Source organism: Serinus canaria, chromosome 1A (genome assembly GCF_022539315.1).
Source record: "Serinus canaria isolate serCan28SL12 chromosome 1A, serCan2020, whole genome shotgun sequence".
Classification (NCBI taxonomy): domain Eukaryota; kingdom Metazoa; phylum Chordata; class Aves; order Passeriformes; family Fringillidae; genus Serinus; species Serinus canaria.
Genome location: NC_066314.1, coordinates 61,267,002 through 61,284,567, shown reverse-complemented (window position 1 = coordinate 61,284,567; position 17,566 = coordinate 61,267,002). Strand labels below are relative to the sequence as shown.

At 40.3% G+C, this 17,566-nt stretch overlaps 1 protein-coding gene across 2 annotated transcripts in view; it reads left to right on the top strand.

The window, feature by feature from the left end:
• Positions 1-17,566, top strand: part of KIAA1549 (KIAA1549 ortholog) — a 141,768-nt gene that overhangs the window by 63,804 nt on the left and 60,398 nt on the right. The window contains exons 2-5 of one of the 2 annotated variants that reach the window (XM_050987308.1): positions 4,710-7,388; positions 8,853-8,941; positions 14,622-14,799; positions 16,312-16,439. In XM_050987308.1, the coding sequence (XP_050843265.1) occupies positions 4,710-7,388; positions 8,853-8,941; positions 14,622-14,799; positions 16,312-16,439 (3,074 nt within the window). Of the gene's footprint in view, positions 1-4,709; positions 7,389-8,852; positions 8,942-14,621; positions 14,800-16,311; positions 16,440-17,566 lie in introns of those variants that run through there. The other variant, XM_050987309.1, reaches the window with a different exon arrangement.

Sequence of the window (17,566 nt, the reverse complement as noted above, 5' to 3'; positions counted from 1 at the left end):
ATGCATCTGTTTGGAACAATGGGCAGCAGTAAAAGAGCAATTTTTCTGCTTGCCCTAAAAACATAGCTACTAAAATTTAATTTTGTTGGTCATTGTTTTAGTACACTGAAGATTTTTTTTTAAGTGATACATGTTTTGAACTCTTGCTGCTAGTCTGCTGGCACTTTCTGTTGTTTGCAAACTTTATTATTCATAACTTAGTTTCTCAGAAATAACAGAACAAAAATTACTGGTTCTATTGTTAAGGTTTAATTTTTATTACAAGTAAAGATTTCCTTTCTTTGTTGTCATGCCTGTACCTGTGTATGATTTAATATCATGATAATATTAAAAATTACTGACTTTTTAGTAAATACTGAGAATTGTGGTAATGTACATTTGCCATATCTTAACAGCAGGGTCCAGAAAAGTGGTGCAACTTTTTCGAAGTCACATGAGGCATCAGTGACAGAGGTGAGGTTACATCTGGATCCTGCATTTAAAAAATACATGGAAGTATATTTGTTATAAATGAAGAATATAGAAAAGCATATCAGTATACATGTATTATGTATATATACATGTATATATACATATATCTTACAAATATATGTTTAAATCATCCTTTCTTTTATTTATTTCAGGTTATAGACTAGACATTACTTTTTAGCACTGCAGCTACAGGAAAGATGCAATCTGCATCCCTCTAATTGCTATCTGGAAAAATGACTAGTCTAGTTACTGGTTTATGAACTTGTGTAGTTTTCTGGCATGCAGACATGGTATATTTTTGTCACCAAAGAGCTCTGTGGACTGTAGCAGTCCTTTGCTGTAGTCATGAGAAACTTCTGTCCTTCCCAAATTCACACATCTGCAGCAGCCTTGGCAGGCCACGGCTGTGCTTCTGTAATTTCAGATTTGGCAGTTTCAGGGGTTGCTCAGTTCAGTGACTGATTTCATTACTTGTGAATTGCTTGTGATGCCAGCTAGTTTTGGGGGGCAGCAGGAGCAGCAGAGAGCTTGCCACCCCAAGGCCACCAGCAGATTTCCTATGTTATTGCTCCTCCCATGTCCCAATGTCATTGTCTGAGCTGTGGCATTGTAGGGGTGCCATCTGTGACTCCTGTGGCCCCTGCCACTAGTGCTTGCCTTTCCTCGCCTTTACTGTAGCTTGGGATCACAGCTTTGTTCCCTAAGCTATCTATTCTTTTTCATAATGTTATCAGCCTGGTGGAGTTTGGCTTGTCTGATGTGAGCCCATCTGAACGGGAACGGGGAACCGTCACCCGACAGTAACAGCTGTGCAAACAAACAAGTCAGCGTTGATATTCATCAATAGCTTTGTGCAGCCGTGGCATTGAGATGCACCAGAACATGTGCAATCTGTCTGCTTCCTTTGTCCCACGGTGCAGCCAGAGCGGCCACTCTGCGCTGATTGTCATGCTGTGGTGTGCCTTCTCCTCCTTCCCTTTCTCCTTTGCTTTTCCTGCCTCTTTGTGGGCTGTCTGGCTGCTCCCAAACACATCTGCCACGCGTCCCATCTGCTCTCCCTGAGAGGCACGCTCAGTCCTGACAAGCGCTATTCAAGTGGTGCACTGTTCTGTGGAGTTGACAGAAAACACTAATTTGTATTATTAATGGCATATCACTAATGCTCCCCGCTCCTGAAACACTGAGCAAAGTAAATAGGGTGGAACATCAACTTGTAAACTTGCTGGTAGGTTTTTTTCAAAATCCTGAATGCGTAGGTGAATTTTTCTCATCTCTACTTACTGTAGGTAACAGTGCTCTTACTTTGTCTTAGAGCTTGTAACTTTTTCAAGACACTGTATGTTTTCTTTCCAAAAATGAAGCATTTATTTCAGAAGTTGTGTTCTTTCCTTCCTCCATCAGTGGCAAGATTCTTTACATTAAGAGGCAAGGCACAAGTTTGTGATTAAATAATTATTTACTATTCCTTTGTCTTTCAAGGAAAAAATATTATCAGACCATCCAAAAAATTTAAAAACTATATTCTAAAGTCAGAAAGAATTTAAAGCGTTGCCTGCATATCTGTTGGACAGCTTAGGGTTATGCACTTAACTCTTCAGAACATCTTTTCTGTGACATTTACTTACTTCCAGCAGGATCTTGCCATGTGCCAGCTCCCCAGTCAAGCTGAACAAAAATAAAGTGGCTCTGTGTGGGTGAAGGAAGATGGTGCACAGCATAGGCATAGATAGGCAGTAGAGTTGTTTTTGTGGCATCACCTCTAGCTTTGAGTCGAAGATTTGTGGAGATACCTGATCAAAAGTGCAGTTATAATTAGTATTCAGCTCTGTCTGGTCCTATTAACTGTCAGCTGTATTCACCATGCTCATTATGTTGAAGCTGTCACAGCTGCCTTATGTACTGCTGCAGAGATTTACAACATGAAGCTGTGGTTAACAAGGAGTAACCTTCTCTGTTACCATATTTGTCTGCAACATGGAATTCACTGTAAGCAAGGGTTAGGTGTCCAAGTACCAAGCTGGGCAGGATTTTACAGGGCTGCCTAAAAGGAAATGCACATGCATATAGGGAGAGAAGTGATTCATTTTGACAATGTTCGCTTCATAGCCTTGTAAGTCTTCCTTTAGTAACTCCCTGCTTACTCAGAATGTCACAAAGAGAAAAGTAAAGGTTGGAAGCCCAAGTCAAAGAAAAATGAGGCCAGGGAGGCTTCTAGCAATGAAAAAAAAGTTAAGCAACTTTTGGTCAGCTAGCAGAGCTGTGTCAGGGTACATTTTGGTTCTGTGCTTCTTGGAAGCTGCTTTGTCTTTGTACTCATGTTAACTCCTTGTGAAAGCTGTTATTCCATGGTGGCTGCACTGTTCTGCACTGTGTCGTGTTCAAGCATCTGACCTCTGTTGAAGAGGTTGAGGATGGACTTGTTTACTTGTCTTACACAGCTTTTACAAGAGTGTTTTTTCTTGTCTTCTTGTTCTTCACCTGAGAGCATTGTAAGGCTCTCAGGTGAAGAACAAGAGACAAGAACAAGAGACAATTTTATCATCATAAAGCTGGTAATGCCTACAGTGAGTTTGAGGAGGAAAAAAATGGATTGGGACTGCTTGAGAGAATAGTATCTGTTATGCTACAAAACATTGTGCATGGAGTTTGTAATAAAAAGGATATAATCACAGCATTAACTTAGTTAGGTGTGATCAGTGGTAAGCATTAACTCTCCTAGTTTTACTTTTCTTGTCAGCACCTTCAAAATTTATCAAGTCAGTGTGTCAGCACTTGAAAAGTTGTGTCAAGGAGTTCAGCAGACAGACCGGGAGAAGGGGATAGGTGCAGTAGTTTATCACCTCTGGAAAGTGGTGTTAGACACTGGAAAACAGACAGGTGAGCTATTCCTGCAGGATTTTCTGTGAGTTACTGAGTTCAAGGCATCCTCTAAAGGGTTACAGTTGTAGTTGCAGTTGAGCTGTGTACTGTATCATTTGTCCAGAGCTTTGTAATGTGTATGCTTGTTTTTACTTTAACTGGTCCCTGGTGGTTTAATTGGATGTGATTCCTGCCCCTCCAGCCTTGTTAATGGGTGTTGCTAGTGGGTTCCAGCAGCTCTGCCTGGACACTCCCATTGTATAATAGGGTGATCATGCATAATAGATAACTTAAAGATGAATGCTTTGTGTGTACCCTTGAAAACTATTCTGCTGCAGTTTTCTGTGATTTCCTTTAATAATTCAGCTCTGAATGCTATTAATCCAATCTCAACATTTCAGGCAAGTAATCAGCCTTTTCTCTGCCAAACTCATCTGTTCTTGGGAAAGCTTATATACAGATCTTCTCTGTAACCTCATTCTCATTCTCTCTAAGAATGCTTTTTGAGACAGAAGAGTATTTTGTTTGTTGAAATATGTGGTGAATTCTCAACTTTTTCTCCTTTGTGTTTGAAACTGGCCATTACTACTTGAGCTCTGCAAACTAAAGGAGTGAAAGCTTTATAAAGGTGGCCTATAAAGACAGCAATCCTATAGAGGGCTGTGAGTAAACATAGCAAGTGTGTAATGAAGCAGTTTGTCAGTGACTGCTAACAGGCCAGACTTCAGATGAATGGTGGACAATATAATAATAACATGTTACAAACATGTCACAACATCTTAGCAAATTCTTCCTGTTGATACATTTGCCTTATAAAAAAGGGAACCCCTCCTCATCTCTGCTGTCACTCATTTCTGATATGAGAGGGAGGATCTGGTCCATGAAACAGAGTAGAACTTCTAGTGACCTTAAAATTAAGAAAGAATAAAATCAGAGGAAATTAAGGGATACTAAAGGAGAGCAAAGCACTTAAAATTATGTACATTTGCCCCTGCATTGTTCCTCATTACCCTTTCTGGTGTGTTTGCTTTGTGAGACCACTAGTTGCCATGGAGTGTAGCCTTGCACAGGTAAGAGGGAGACACTTCCTGCTCTTCCACGGGTCTTAGTGAAGTGCTGCTGATAGGCTGTAGAGACATACCAGTACTCTGAGAGGAGCTTATGTTGTTCTGTTCATTTCCAGAGAATGGAGTTTCACAAGAAATCTTACTATTTGTGCTGACTTGCTTGTGGAGGGTTTTTACTTACTTCGTCTTCACCCTTGAATTCTGGGCAGTTGTCTCCAGAAATATTCAGTGTGACATTTGCTCATGGCAATCTTACTGCTTGTGCTGATCTGTTGTGTTTTGGCTTTTGTTTTTCTCTCCCTCTTGATTTAGGTGAGAGATCCCTGGAACAGCAGAATTTTTCCTTTTTCTCAACGGTGCATGAAAGCATATCAGGCAGCAGGACACAAACGGCCTTAGCAAGGAGTACTTTGGAGTCCCAAGAAAGTAATTTGCTTCAAACAGTTTTATCATCAGTTACCACTTCCTTTGATAGGACTTTACTTAGCCAAGAAGAAACAGCCATGATTTCAGAAGGGAGAAGTGCACCATTGGTAGATGTCTCTGTAAGGAGCAATGAGGCACTCCTAAGTGATGATGAATTTATTAGCTCCTTTTCAAAGGCACAGTGGACTCCTCCCGTGAAGTCTTTTGCAGTTTTAGCGGATCATCACTCAGTTAATACAATAGAGCCATCAAGAGAAATGTTAGAAACTGTGTTGCTAACACCTTCATTAGCTGTCCTTTCTTCACTGTATGATATCTCAGAAACAGCACAGCAGAAGACTCCGTTGAGTGCTGTCCCTGAACGCAGCTACACTCTTATGGAGCTAAAGCCTTCTGTACCAGATCCTGAAATACTAACAGCAAGCAGAGACTTGCTGTTGTACCCTCCAAATACAGCTGTTCCTTTCACTTCCATTCCTTCTGACACAGGAGTTGTGGCACAGGAAAACATCAATGCAAGTTTAACAGCTCTGCCTTTTGGAGGTGCTTCAGAAGGATCTCCTCTCCATCTCAAGCTGCTGGGTGAAACCAGCCCTGGGGCCCCAGCTGCCACAGTGCAACGTGCAGACCTGTATGGTGATGTTTACACCCATGTGAGTAGCAGGGCAGCAGAATCTCTCAGTCGAAGGACTTACCCTACTCCAAGCATTCCCTGGCTCACACCAGCTTCAGCAGCCAGTGCTGAGCCTGCTTTTTATCCTAATAGTCTTCCACTTGTGTCTTTCCCTCTTGATTCAGCTGCCATTTCCATGAACTCTAATACAATTCTTAATGCCAGCCTGTTTACACATGAATTCTCCACTACAGCACCAAATTTGCCTGCTGGTTCAGAAATACCAAGTCAGTCAGAGCTTGCCAGTGAGCTCAAGAGTCCAGTGCCTTTCACGAGATCATACAGTTACTGTCTGTATTGTGACTCTGTTTCCCTTCTGCCAGAAGCAGGCTTTGCACCAGAACATGATGTGGGCTCAGGCGATTATGTTGAAACTTTGTCCATCAGAGCCTCTGAAGTACAAGGCATAACTGCATTTACAACTATAATTACTGATGGGTATGAATTAGAGGAGCCTACACCTGAGATTTTTGATACTTCTTTTCCATCAAGACCAGTTGTTTCACTTTCTTCAAGACTTGCAGAAATCCCAGACTCAAGCATGTTTTTATTAAGCACTACAGACACTAGAACACCTATAACAATATCTCCCTCCTTCCATCAGCTCCCTGGGGAAACATCACTGAACATCTCTGTTTCCCAGACCCTCCCTGTTCTGGAAAGTATTTTGTTGACTCCAAGTGCTCATGTAGAACTTCCTGGTGCCACCACTGCTCTGTTGGACTCTACCATCACCCCCAGTGAGCCAGTTGTGTCGTTTGCAATCAGTCAGACAACCTTGCTGGAATTGCCAGAATTAATGCCATCAGAATCCGTGGTTTTGCTTGGCAAGACATCTACAAGGGATGAACTGTCTTTAAATATTTCAGATTTTCCATCCAGTCTTTTATCAACACCATTTCTTATTGAATCTAGCTACTTGTCTTTATCACTGACCATGCTAAATTCTTACTCTGTCATGCAAAGTGATTTATTAACACTGTTACCTCAGACCTTGTTGACTGGGACATCAGTAATTCCTGAGGATGTTACCAGCTGGGACTTAGCTACCACTGTCAGCTCTGCCACTGATGCCGAGGTTTCTCAGTTACATCTTGGCCAAACATCATACTTTCATTCAAATACATTGTCCCTTCCAGATACACAGGTTCCTGAAATAATGCCATCATCAGAGTTTCACTCAGCGTCATCTGTGTTTCTGGAAGCATCCTCGGTACTGCCACTGGGCTCTGAAGTTGTGTTTACCTCAGCTGCCACAGGAGCTACCTCTCAGTTGGAGCCTTCACTCTCCACCTCTCACTCTGTGGTTCCTACCCTGGTGCTGCCCACTTCTGACACCCAGTCTGTTACCAGCAGCATCTTGCTCAGTGAAACAAATCTGATCTCTTCCTTTACTACTTTTCCAGCAACTCCTGTCTTAAACGTATCTTCATCTCTACTTTCAACTGCTCTGGGTTCTGATGAGGATATTGGTGCTACAGTTAACCCCACACTGCTTTTAACATCTGGCAGCAGGGGCAGTGTCCCCACAGCCCTTCCTCCCACAGACCCTGACAACCTTGCATCGGATGCTGACACCATCAGCATAACGCCCTTTCCTACAGCATCTCTGTCTGAGACCTCGTCGTTTGCTCCCACACAATTCCCTCTGACTGCCAGCCCTCCCCCTGCACATGAAGTTCCGTCAGGGAGCAGTGTAACTGCCGGTGCTGATCCATCAGCTCCTTCCACCACTGCCACCAGTGCTACAGAGAGCCCAGGGACATTTTCCTCCCCCCCTCTGAGGACCACTACTCCATCTGAAGTGGTGCTTGTGACCTCTGCTGTGACAACCACCAGGCAGCCGTACATCTGCGACATCACCGTTCCCGACGCCTACTTAGTCACTGCGGGTAAGATATTCCCAGCATTTTCATTTTGGTTTTCAGAAGCCACTACAATATGACCCCCTAGCCAGATTGCAGATTTTGGATTAACTGAGTGAACCTTATGGCGTAAATTTAGACAAAGAGCTGTAAAAGCATCGATTTATCATTTACTGTTAAAAATAATAGACTTCACTTGAACAAAGTCCACTGTGAGAGAGAGTTACAAATACATTACACTGCATGGGGAGTGAAATTGTTCTCAAAAATTGCTGATACCAGTGTTCTGAGTTAGAGGCTGCTTTATCACTTCATTGGTTGTAAATGAATGTTACTGTCATTGTTCTGTTCTGCCAAACTGTTTAATGTTCTGACTGAGTAAGTTTCTCCTTTCAGTTGTTGCTGCTGTTTGTTAAAAAACACCTGCATGTGAGGTAACGTTGTAATATGTAAGAGGAGAATTGGTTTAAAAAAAGTTTGGGTTTTGCAACCATGTTTATAATTTCACCTTACTAGCTTATGTTTGTATCTTACCTTCTCCCATACTTACTTTCAATTGGATTTGGTGTGTTTGTAACCAGAAAAAGTGACATTAGTGTGTTTCAAAATCAATGGCCTTAGCATCTGTGTTTGCTTTTCTGGTGTTTTGCTGCCTCTTCCTAGCTTGTTAACAAAACAGTGCCAGCAAACTAATCCAAGGCAGCTGCAGAAGTGCTGCATTTTCATGCTGAGCAATATTTTTTTCTCTCAAGGCTTAGTTGCAAGAAATAAAGCAGAATGAGCATAATCTCATCCTCCAGATATGTAGGTGATCTAGCTATGCTAGTGATAAGGAAGACTTTTTTGAAATGTAATTTGAGTACTTTTGTAGGCAAGTTATTGATGGAAAGTAAATGCAGGATGACAACACGACTCTTTCCAGTTGTTTGCTTAACCCACAGTCACAGTATCAAATGTGACTGTAACAGACATGACACCTATTGGGATGTGGGGATTTTAAAGCTCTTTCTTACTCTGTGGGTATCCCTTACATTAATTAATGTCATGTTTGCTTACTTTTTATTTAAGAGAAAAGTATATGCATATTTTCTGTGGCTTTTTTCTGACCTTATCTGCATTCCATGTGTTGCCTACAAAACTTTTAACGGTGTTGTGACAGCGAACTCACTCACAAGTCAGACCAAATATGCTGCTACTTTCCCATTTGAATGCCTCAGGGCTCTTTAAAAGTTTCTTTTATCAGAATGCTGAAGACATTAGCTGTGGAAAAACAAAACAAGAGAAAATAAACTTACAGTTCCTTAAACTTTACAGTCACTTTTTAGGATACAGTCACACCTTCACCCCTGTCCTTTTTGTTCATCTTACCTGTTTGATGCAACTGATCTCACTACCTGCTTTTTCATGCACTGCACAGTTGAAAATGCAACTTGGAATAAAAACCTAAGAGATGAAACTAAAAGGTATTTTCTGACTGACATTAATTTCTAGTGCTGGCCAGAAGAGCTGTTCTACGAAATGTCAGTGAATCCATCAGAGAAGTGCTCAAAGTTCAGTTCAGGAGATCAGTAGAGCTGGAGGTAAGTGGTATGAAGTGTGTGCAAGTACTCTTTGGTCAATGTAATACAGTAGGGGTTTAGTTCAGAAACTAAAACAGTAATTCAAACAATCCATAGATACTGTATCTGAGAGAGCTTTATTTTAAGTTAAATGTTAGTCATGTTTTGGTTGGTTGTTTTTTTTTTAATGTGAACATGATGTCAACTTTTTTACTTTTAGAATGCCATCATTTTCTAAGACAGATCTTTCTTAGTTTTGCTAGAGGTGAGATATCCAGAATGCATATCCAGAATGCATCTACTGCTCACCTCCTTTGCCTGGTGAATTGAAACTGAAAAACTTTTACCCTTCAAAATACCTGTTAAGGAGGACTGTCTGTTCTGCTAGCTGGTTACACACTTGGCACTTTAAACAAAAGGAAACCTTCTGCACAGCCTTGTGCTATTTTATGTTATAAGTGAGACCATCAACACTTGCAGGGGAGGTGGTGGAGTCCTGAATGCCTGATTTGGCAGATGAAAACAGTAGGGGGAAAAGATGTTATTTCTAAGCCTTCAGGTAGGTATAACTCTTGTTCTTAGTCCCCTCACAGGAGTAGCTGTACTCCTGGGGTTTTCCAAAAGTTTTCTCTGCTTTGATATTCGAGGAATCATCTTTGAACAAGATTTCAATGTTGTTTTCTAACTTCCAATTGTTGAAATAAGGGTTAAAGACTCTGTTCCCTCTGTCTCAGACCCTCTGAGAGGAAAAAACGTAGGGGTAGTTTGGGGGTACCTTTATTGTATAATCAGATACTTCAGTGGTGAGGAAATACTTCAGTAGAATTATTGGACAGTTGCACTTGCAGTTTTGCATGTCTGTATGCATCTAGTTGTCACAGCCCAGTACCAGATGATCTTTTGTGAGTCAGTGATCTCATTTTTGTTCTGTAGTTAACTCAAGTAGCAGTTTATTGAACATAACTTGCATTTCTCCATCCACAGAATTGCTTGGTACCTTTAATTTTGCCATCTCCCATGATCACTGCACTCAGTAATTAACTCCTGCCTGATGTTTGAGGATGTACATCTCTACTACTCAGTCAAGATAGGAGTGTTATAAATTCCAGCCAAATTTCAGCTACAGTGAGCTGCCTCTGTAAATTATAGGTAGTTTATGTCCTTTAAGCAACACCTGCTTGTGAGCTACTTTGATATTTTTTATGTATAAGAGATTTTTCTTCTGGTTTGTAAATTATACCTTCAATTTGTGCAAACTGGAATAGTCAAGAAGAAGTCATATGTTCATAATGATAGAAACACTTAATTTTCAGTGACCTTACACATTAATATGGGAGCACTTAGGTTCCTTCCTACTGTTAAGAGCAGTAGGACAAAATCCAATACTTAATATTTGAAGGTTAATCGGAACAAGCATTTGCTATCTCACTTTATATTTTTCCCTTTAATTTCCTGCCTTTCATGCCTACTATTGCCTTGTAAAGCTCTCAGTAGGGAGAAAGCTTCTAAGAAGTCCTAAGGCTTCTGAGAAGTAACTGTTTTTATAAATAATGCAGCTAGTCTAGCTTCATCCTTTGGAAAATCTTTTTTATCTAAAGGAAAGACATCTTTGCTGAATCAGTTTTCCTTATTTTAGAATGTTGCTATCATATGGGTTTTGCACTAAAAATAATCACTAGCAAATATGTTTTCACCTCTAACTGTGGAATACTAACAGAACTGTTGGTTTGAAAAAGAGCTGTCTACAACAGCAGTGTGTTGAGTGGTGATGTAATGCAGTATTTTAAACAGCATTTCTCCATCTTGCTACATTTAATTAATCAAACAGACCTGATTTTTGTTACTTGAAAGTACCTAGAAACCATCTGTGTGTTTGCAAGTTATGGTAAAGCAGTGCACTTCTCTAAGCTGCTTTTTTACTGTGTCTCCTATTACAGCTCACAGATGTTCCCTCGCTGTGATGTAATGTACAGTAAATCAGGAGACAGTCCAGTTAAGTTTAACCTTGGAGTAATATATGCTTTAAAACTAAAATCCTTGGTAGTGATGGCTATAACTGCTGCTCACTTTAAATAAGAAGCAACTTTAGCAGTGAAAGGAGGATTAAAACATTTTTTGGCCTCAGCTTTTTCAGTTGAAACTTTGGTCTCTGCTACTTTATTGTTTCAAACATTGTGAGTTGCTGAAGTGGAAAAAAGAGGAGGCAGGATCCTGCCAAATGAAAAAAAACTTCTGTCACTTTTTTCCCCAGAAAAATCCTTACAGCAAAGTGAGAATAACCAAAAATTTCAAAGTTTTTTCTGGTTGGTCTCAACATATTGCATCTGCAAAAGAATAAGACCCCATTGTCTGAGTAAGAGTAATTTTAGTCAACACTGTGTAATGTAAAGCTTATGACACTTGGGTAGGATCTGTTAGACAATGTTCTCTCGACTTGCACTGGGGTGTAAAATAAAATAGTGTTGGCAGTGACTCACTGCCAGGACCCCTGGTGCCATTAAGTTCATGCCAGTAGGAGAAGAGTTTCTGCCAGCCTCATTTGTTCTTGGAAATTTTATCATGCATCTGGCATTTTTACCTTGGCCACTTTGTTGTTGTATTTAATGTGGGTTTGGTGGTGTGTCCTTACCCTACCAGTTCCTATAATCCCAAATCAGTGAACTCTGCCTGCAAAGTGTGGAGTTCAGGTCATTGCCAGGTAAATGCTTCTTTCAAAGATGCCACCTTGTGGGCTTGCACTGGCTTCATCTCTGCTTCACCACTGCTGAAGTTGTGGATGGTTCTGTAGAGGTGTGCAAAACCAGTGAGAACTGTTGCCTCAGGATCCTAACGTGCCTAGAAGCAGAAGCTTTATTTTATTTTTATGATCTGTGAGCCTTTGTAGTCCATCTTCAAGAAGTTAAACACCCTCTACAGGCTCTTTATAGGATTCTTAATGAGGTGGGGGTGAGAAAATCAGTTGTTGATGCATTCTGCCAGATGTTTACACAGCATAATACAGTGGAGTGTAGGCATGGATTAGGTTGTGGCAAAGATGCATCTGGTCAAGTATTTTAGCTGACAATAATCAATAGCAAATAGCAATATAGTTCCTATAGCAATAGCTTAGGAACCATCATAAGGGACAAAGAAAAGATACAGAGTCATGTTTTTTCTAAATACACTTCTGGCCTTAGTAAACTGAGTCTCTCTGTGCTGGATGTGCTCTCTCTTGTGAGGGTAGCTTGGAATGAGCTAGGTTGTGTCCTGGGAAGAGCAGAGTTGGGTCAGTCATTGAGCTTGGGAGCTGGGATAGCTTAACTCTAGGTGTTGTAAGAGTTCTGCTGAAGGTTTCTGCTTTTGCAGTGGGAATAGCTCCAAACTGCACATGGAGTTTTGTGTGCCTCTCTGGCTTTCTGGCCCAAGGTATTAAAGTTAAAATACTTGTACATTTTAATATGAGAAATCCATGCTTGTGTACTTTAGTAGTGACACTCTAAAATGTGATGGCTCAGCCACCTAATTTGTTAGCATCCAGCTGTCCTGGCAGTGGAGGTGAAACTTCCAAGAGAGAGTTGGATGGATGGCTGGGTTTGTGAACCATTAGAGCTGTGCCAAGAGCAGCTATTCTCATTCATGAATCATGATTCCAAAGTCATGAGCTGTGCTCATCTATCCTTGATATCTTTGTAGGCTTCTCTGTGAATTAGCTTGTAGACAGCATCAGGCTGTCATGGGTCTGTTATTTCTGTCATATGGATTAGGCTGAAGAGAGCTAATTCTAGACAGCCCTTCAGTATCTCAAGCAGAAATAGCTATTGTTTTGACTTGTAGTGGTTCTAATCTGCCTACTTCAAAATTACTGTTATAAGTGGATTTTTATTTTGGATGTCCATTCTGGAGTTGCTGCTGCTCTTCTGATGCAGTGAAGCACAGAAGGGAACCAGTGTTAGCTGCTGAGCTGAAAAAGTTAATTCCAAGGCTGCTTTCCTGGTTGTCTGTGGGGCAGCACAACCAGTCAGAGATGGAAGCAGTGAGTTGGTTACAGAGGCTTGATTTTGTGTCTGAAATACCCAACTCCAGTGCATAAGTATATCCTGGCTGCAGCAAGCCTCTCTTCCTCAGCATATACTGCTTCAGAAATCACCAGCAAATTGTCACTGAGATTTGTAATTCTAATTCCACTTTTTCTTGCCTTTTAAGTAGTCTCATTTGCAAGTAATGGGCAACTTTCTTTTGGCATGTGTTACCCATTTTTAACTGCTGTTTCTGTTTGACAAACTGAAGCTGCAGAGATTATTTCATCATGAGATAAAAGAATAAAATTTTAGATAAGAGGAACTGAAAGGAGCTGTGCACATTATTCATATCAAACAAATTTGAGTTTTATGGATCTAAATCCATTTAAAATAAAAGTTGGATGTTGCATATATTTGTGGGCTAAGAAAGAAGAAAGGCATAATGAGCAGCATAGATTATTTTTCTCATTTCCTTCTGCTGTTGAGGTAGTTTCTTCTGATGAAGATGAGCTCTCTGAAATGCAGGCATTTTAGAAGACAGGAAAGAGCTGCTTGCTGTCTCATCTCAACAGCAGTTGCCATCACTTTATACTACAGCAGAAATACCAAAAAGGAATATGTGGGTCAGAATTTAAGTGGCACTGTGGTTTTCTATAAGGCTGTTCCTGTAGCTGAAGGTATCTAACACATCCCTTCACCAGCATGGCATCTGCAATGTGCTAGCATCCCTTCAGTGAATAGGTACACTTTTATCAGAAACTCTGGGTTTCTAGTTTACATTCTTTATCCGTGAGGCCATCGTGTTGGATATCCCAAAATACTTATGAAGTGTGACTGCCGCAGGCAAATAAAGCAAACTGGGGGAGTAAACCAGGAAGGAAGAAAGTAATGGTGGGGAAATAGGTGTTCTTAATGTTGAGAGAGTTTCTCTGAAGGAGGGAAGACTGAAATATGTTTAACTAAATAACACCCTTCCATTTGTTCTACTTAGGTGGCTGAGAAATGATGGATAAGAGTGTCTGCATGGTTCAAGGTTTATATTTAACTTGCAGTCTCATTTCTTTTACATGATGTCTAAGGCTCCTCAGGGTTTTTAAGAAGACTCAAAGTCAGGACATGAATTGGAAGAGGAGAATTGTAATGTGGTAACTGTGTTGAAACAAGCAGATAGAAGTGTTCCCTGGAAGAAAGTTTTCTTGAGTGTGGAAATGATATCTAAACATTGGTTATGTGTATTTTACTCCTTGTGTGCCACATATGAATGGTGTAGGATGCATTCACTATGTGGTGTATGACTGAAATGTAAAAGCTATGCAAGCAGTTCAGTAAGTAAACAGGAATATTGTATGGGAAATGTTATGTACACCAGGGGAATGTAGGCAAGGGGGAGTGCTAATTTTTGGGAATGGGATAAATCAAGAAGTGCTGAGATTGGTGTGATGTGCTGAAGAGATTGCAGTAGGTGCACCTGGCACAGGGGAGTTGCCTCTGATGCACTGGAGCAGAGACTGCAAGGTACAGCACTTGTGTTTGTGCTTCTGCTGCTCTTTGAAAAATAGCAATTTCATTTTCCTGCCTCTCAATGAGGTGGCTTTGAACTGCATGAGACCATGTAGGTCTAAAATGTTGCCAGATTTAACACTGATGTGTTTGGGTTTTCTTAATTTCTGATTTTTTCCTTTTTTTTTTTTTTTTTTTTGTAGGTTTATAAAATTTCCCCCAAATTTGCTTTCTTGGTGACATCTGGTCCCTTTGTTTACACGGCAATAGCTGTCATAAATGTGCTTGTGAACAGCAGTCTTCTTCGTGGGGAGGCCCCCATCATCCTCTCACTGCATCCTTCTTTCACTGTGCCAGACAACAGATTCCAGGTTCAGACAGGTGAGTTCCTCCTGACACAGAGGGGAAAAGGTAGCTTCCTATTGATTCACACTCCTTCACTTGCAATGCAAGCTCAAGTCAAAACCCTCTGTTCTACTGTGAATCCTAATTCTTTTTGTTAATGACATAATTTACAGGTCCATTGCAGAGAGGTGGTAAATTATAAACAGTTAACCCCATCACTTTGTTTTTTTCAGGATTCTTTTTGGTACATTGCAAAATAGTTCTGCCTTTTCTCTTGCTTCTCAAGGTGAGAAGAGGAAAAAAAAATCCATGAAACATTTATTCATAAAATCACAGTGCAGCTACTTTGTAATGCTTGTGTCAATTTCAGATTAAATTTATGTTAAAAGCTGCCTTTTTGTGTTGTTGTGATGTAGGAGAATTGGTGAGCAGGAGGATGGATTGCTCGTGTATAACATGAGCAGGAGGATTGCTTCTGTAGTATTCAGCTTTCCATGGCTGCTGTATTGCAGCAGTTCATGCAAAGTTTGACTGCTAATAATCTGAAGCAAAATAGTACCCATGTAATAGATTCTGAGAGTCAGTGTTGTCATTTAAAATCTTCTTTGGGCCCTGTTTGCAAGATAAAACTGCTTGCCTGGTTGGTTGGCTGTGTAATGAGGTAGTGACAGGGACTGAGCATACAAGCAGAGTTAATAAATGTCAACCTGGTACTTTTGTTCAGATGTGCTTTGTGTTTTGTTTGTGCTGTGTTAATAATTGTATGGCAAGACATCACTTCAGCTATGCAGATGTGATGCCTTCTTCCACTGCTTAACATGGCTATATAGATAGATAGGAGGTGTATTTTTGGGTTTGAACCTTGTATAAGATTGCTGTTAGGATCTGTAAGCTAGCTGTAGCATTTCTTTGGGTAAGGCTATATGTGGAAATCCACAGATGAGCATGTAGTTAAGGTCTGTGTACCTGATCACATTCCTCTACACTCACTCTTTCTACCTTTTGCTCTTTCTTTCTCTCTTCTGAACTTTAAGATGTCTGTATCTGAATTTGACAGATAGCTTACTAAGTGTTTTGATGCTATTAAACCAATATTAATGTGCATTAATAGATCCAATATGTAGTCTTTTAGGCAAGCTAAAAAACCTGTATTTCAGGCTACAAGAAAGAGATAATTGTTGCTTTATTTTCTGAATATTTTCATGGATTGGCTGGGTGGTCAGGATTGCAGTGTGGCCAATTCAGTGCTCAGGTGAGGTGAAGTTAGCTACATGTATATAGTGAAGGTCTTTTAGTATACAAGAGGAAACAGTGAGTATTTTGCTACTAGTATCTTTCAGAGATCTAATTACTGCTTCAACCTAGTCTTTGTGAGCAGAGAATTTACTGCAGCAACACAAAATGTATTTTAATGTATTTTCATCTGGTGTTTCACTGAATGTGTCCTGAGCTTCATGAAAGAAGAAAATGATAGCCCTGTGAATTCTGTTGTTTTGTCCTCTCTCATGGAAGTACTTTTCTGTAGGAATAATTGCACTTTGTTTTCAGTGCTTCAGTTTGTACCTCGAAATGTGGATATTGGATTCTGCACCTTCAGCCAGCGCATTGAGAGAGGGCTGACAATGGCATTCCTGGAGGTGAACAAACACCAGGAGTCCTACAACTTCACTGTGCGGGTGAGAGGATGAGCATCTTTTGTGTCTGTCCCTTTTCCCCCCCTCACCTTTGCTTGTCCTGTGTTACATCCAGACAATAAAATGAGTTAGGTGTTCTCTGGCTGTCACTTGCAGTCTAGGTCATGTAGAGCTATGAGGCTTTGTCATGAAGTCACTTGGGTTCCCCCCCTAAAAAATAATACAGCACAGCATGTTACAAGCTTTTTGAAAAAATGATCCAAGGTGATGGTTTATATCCAAAAGCATTATTGAATATGATAGTGTTTATAATTTCTTAAATAAAAACTGTTCCAGCCCTTACCAGAGTCACTCCCATCATAGTTTACTATAAAAGACTAAGGTGTGGTTAAAAAGTTTTTGTTGGAAGAAAGCTTTCAGGTCTCACTGCCATGCTGGAGACCCCGTTAGGGAATATAGGAGTTACATGACCCTGCAATCATGTGAGCAAACATGCTAGTTGCTTCTGAGGTCTAGAAATACTTACAGTATATGATGTCTGTGACAGCTGCTGCTGGAACTTCACACATGAAAGGTATTGCACACGTGCAGAGCCCTGAATCACACAGCAGAGCTTAGAGCTCCCTGGGAAGTCAGTAATTCAATTTAATGAGATCAACTCCCTCTTCTGTTTGAGTTCTTAAATTTAATCTAACATTTTTGTAATACCAAACTCAGTAAAAATTTTATTATGTTGTTTAACTGACACCGTAAATACCCATCTGTTGTACCCTAAAATAAATTCAGGAAGAAAAATGACAAGTTTTAGAGTACCTAAAGTACTGTGTAGTACGTATAGAGGAGTGCTCAGAACTTCAAACACAGTGCATAGACTAAGGACAGAACATGCAAAACAATTTCTTGGACTATCAGCTTAGCCAACTTATTTTAAATACTTCTTATTTTTTGGAAAAGGTTTATCTACATTAATACAGTTGTTGTGTATATTGGTGCCACAAAAAGGCTTCTAAAAACTGGTGGGTTTGCGTGTGCATGGTGCAGGAGATTTTTACCAAGAGAACATCCACTTTCAGAACTTTTTTTGCCATAATCAATCCCTTTCTTTTGTTCCATGCAGTTTGGCACTCATCTAAGACTTATTTATGACTAGATTTATTTTGCTGTCTGTC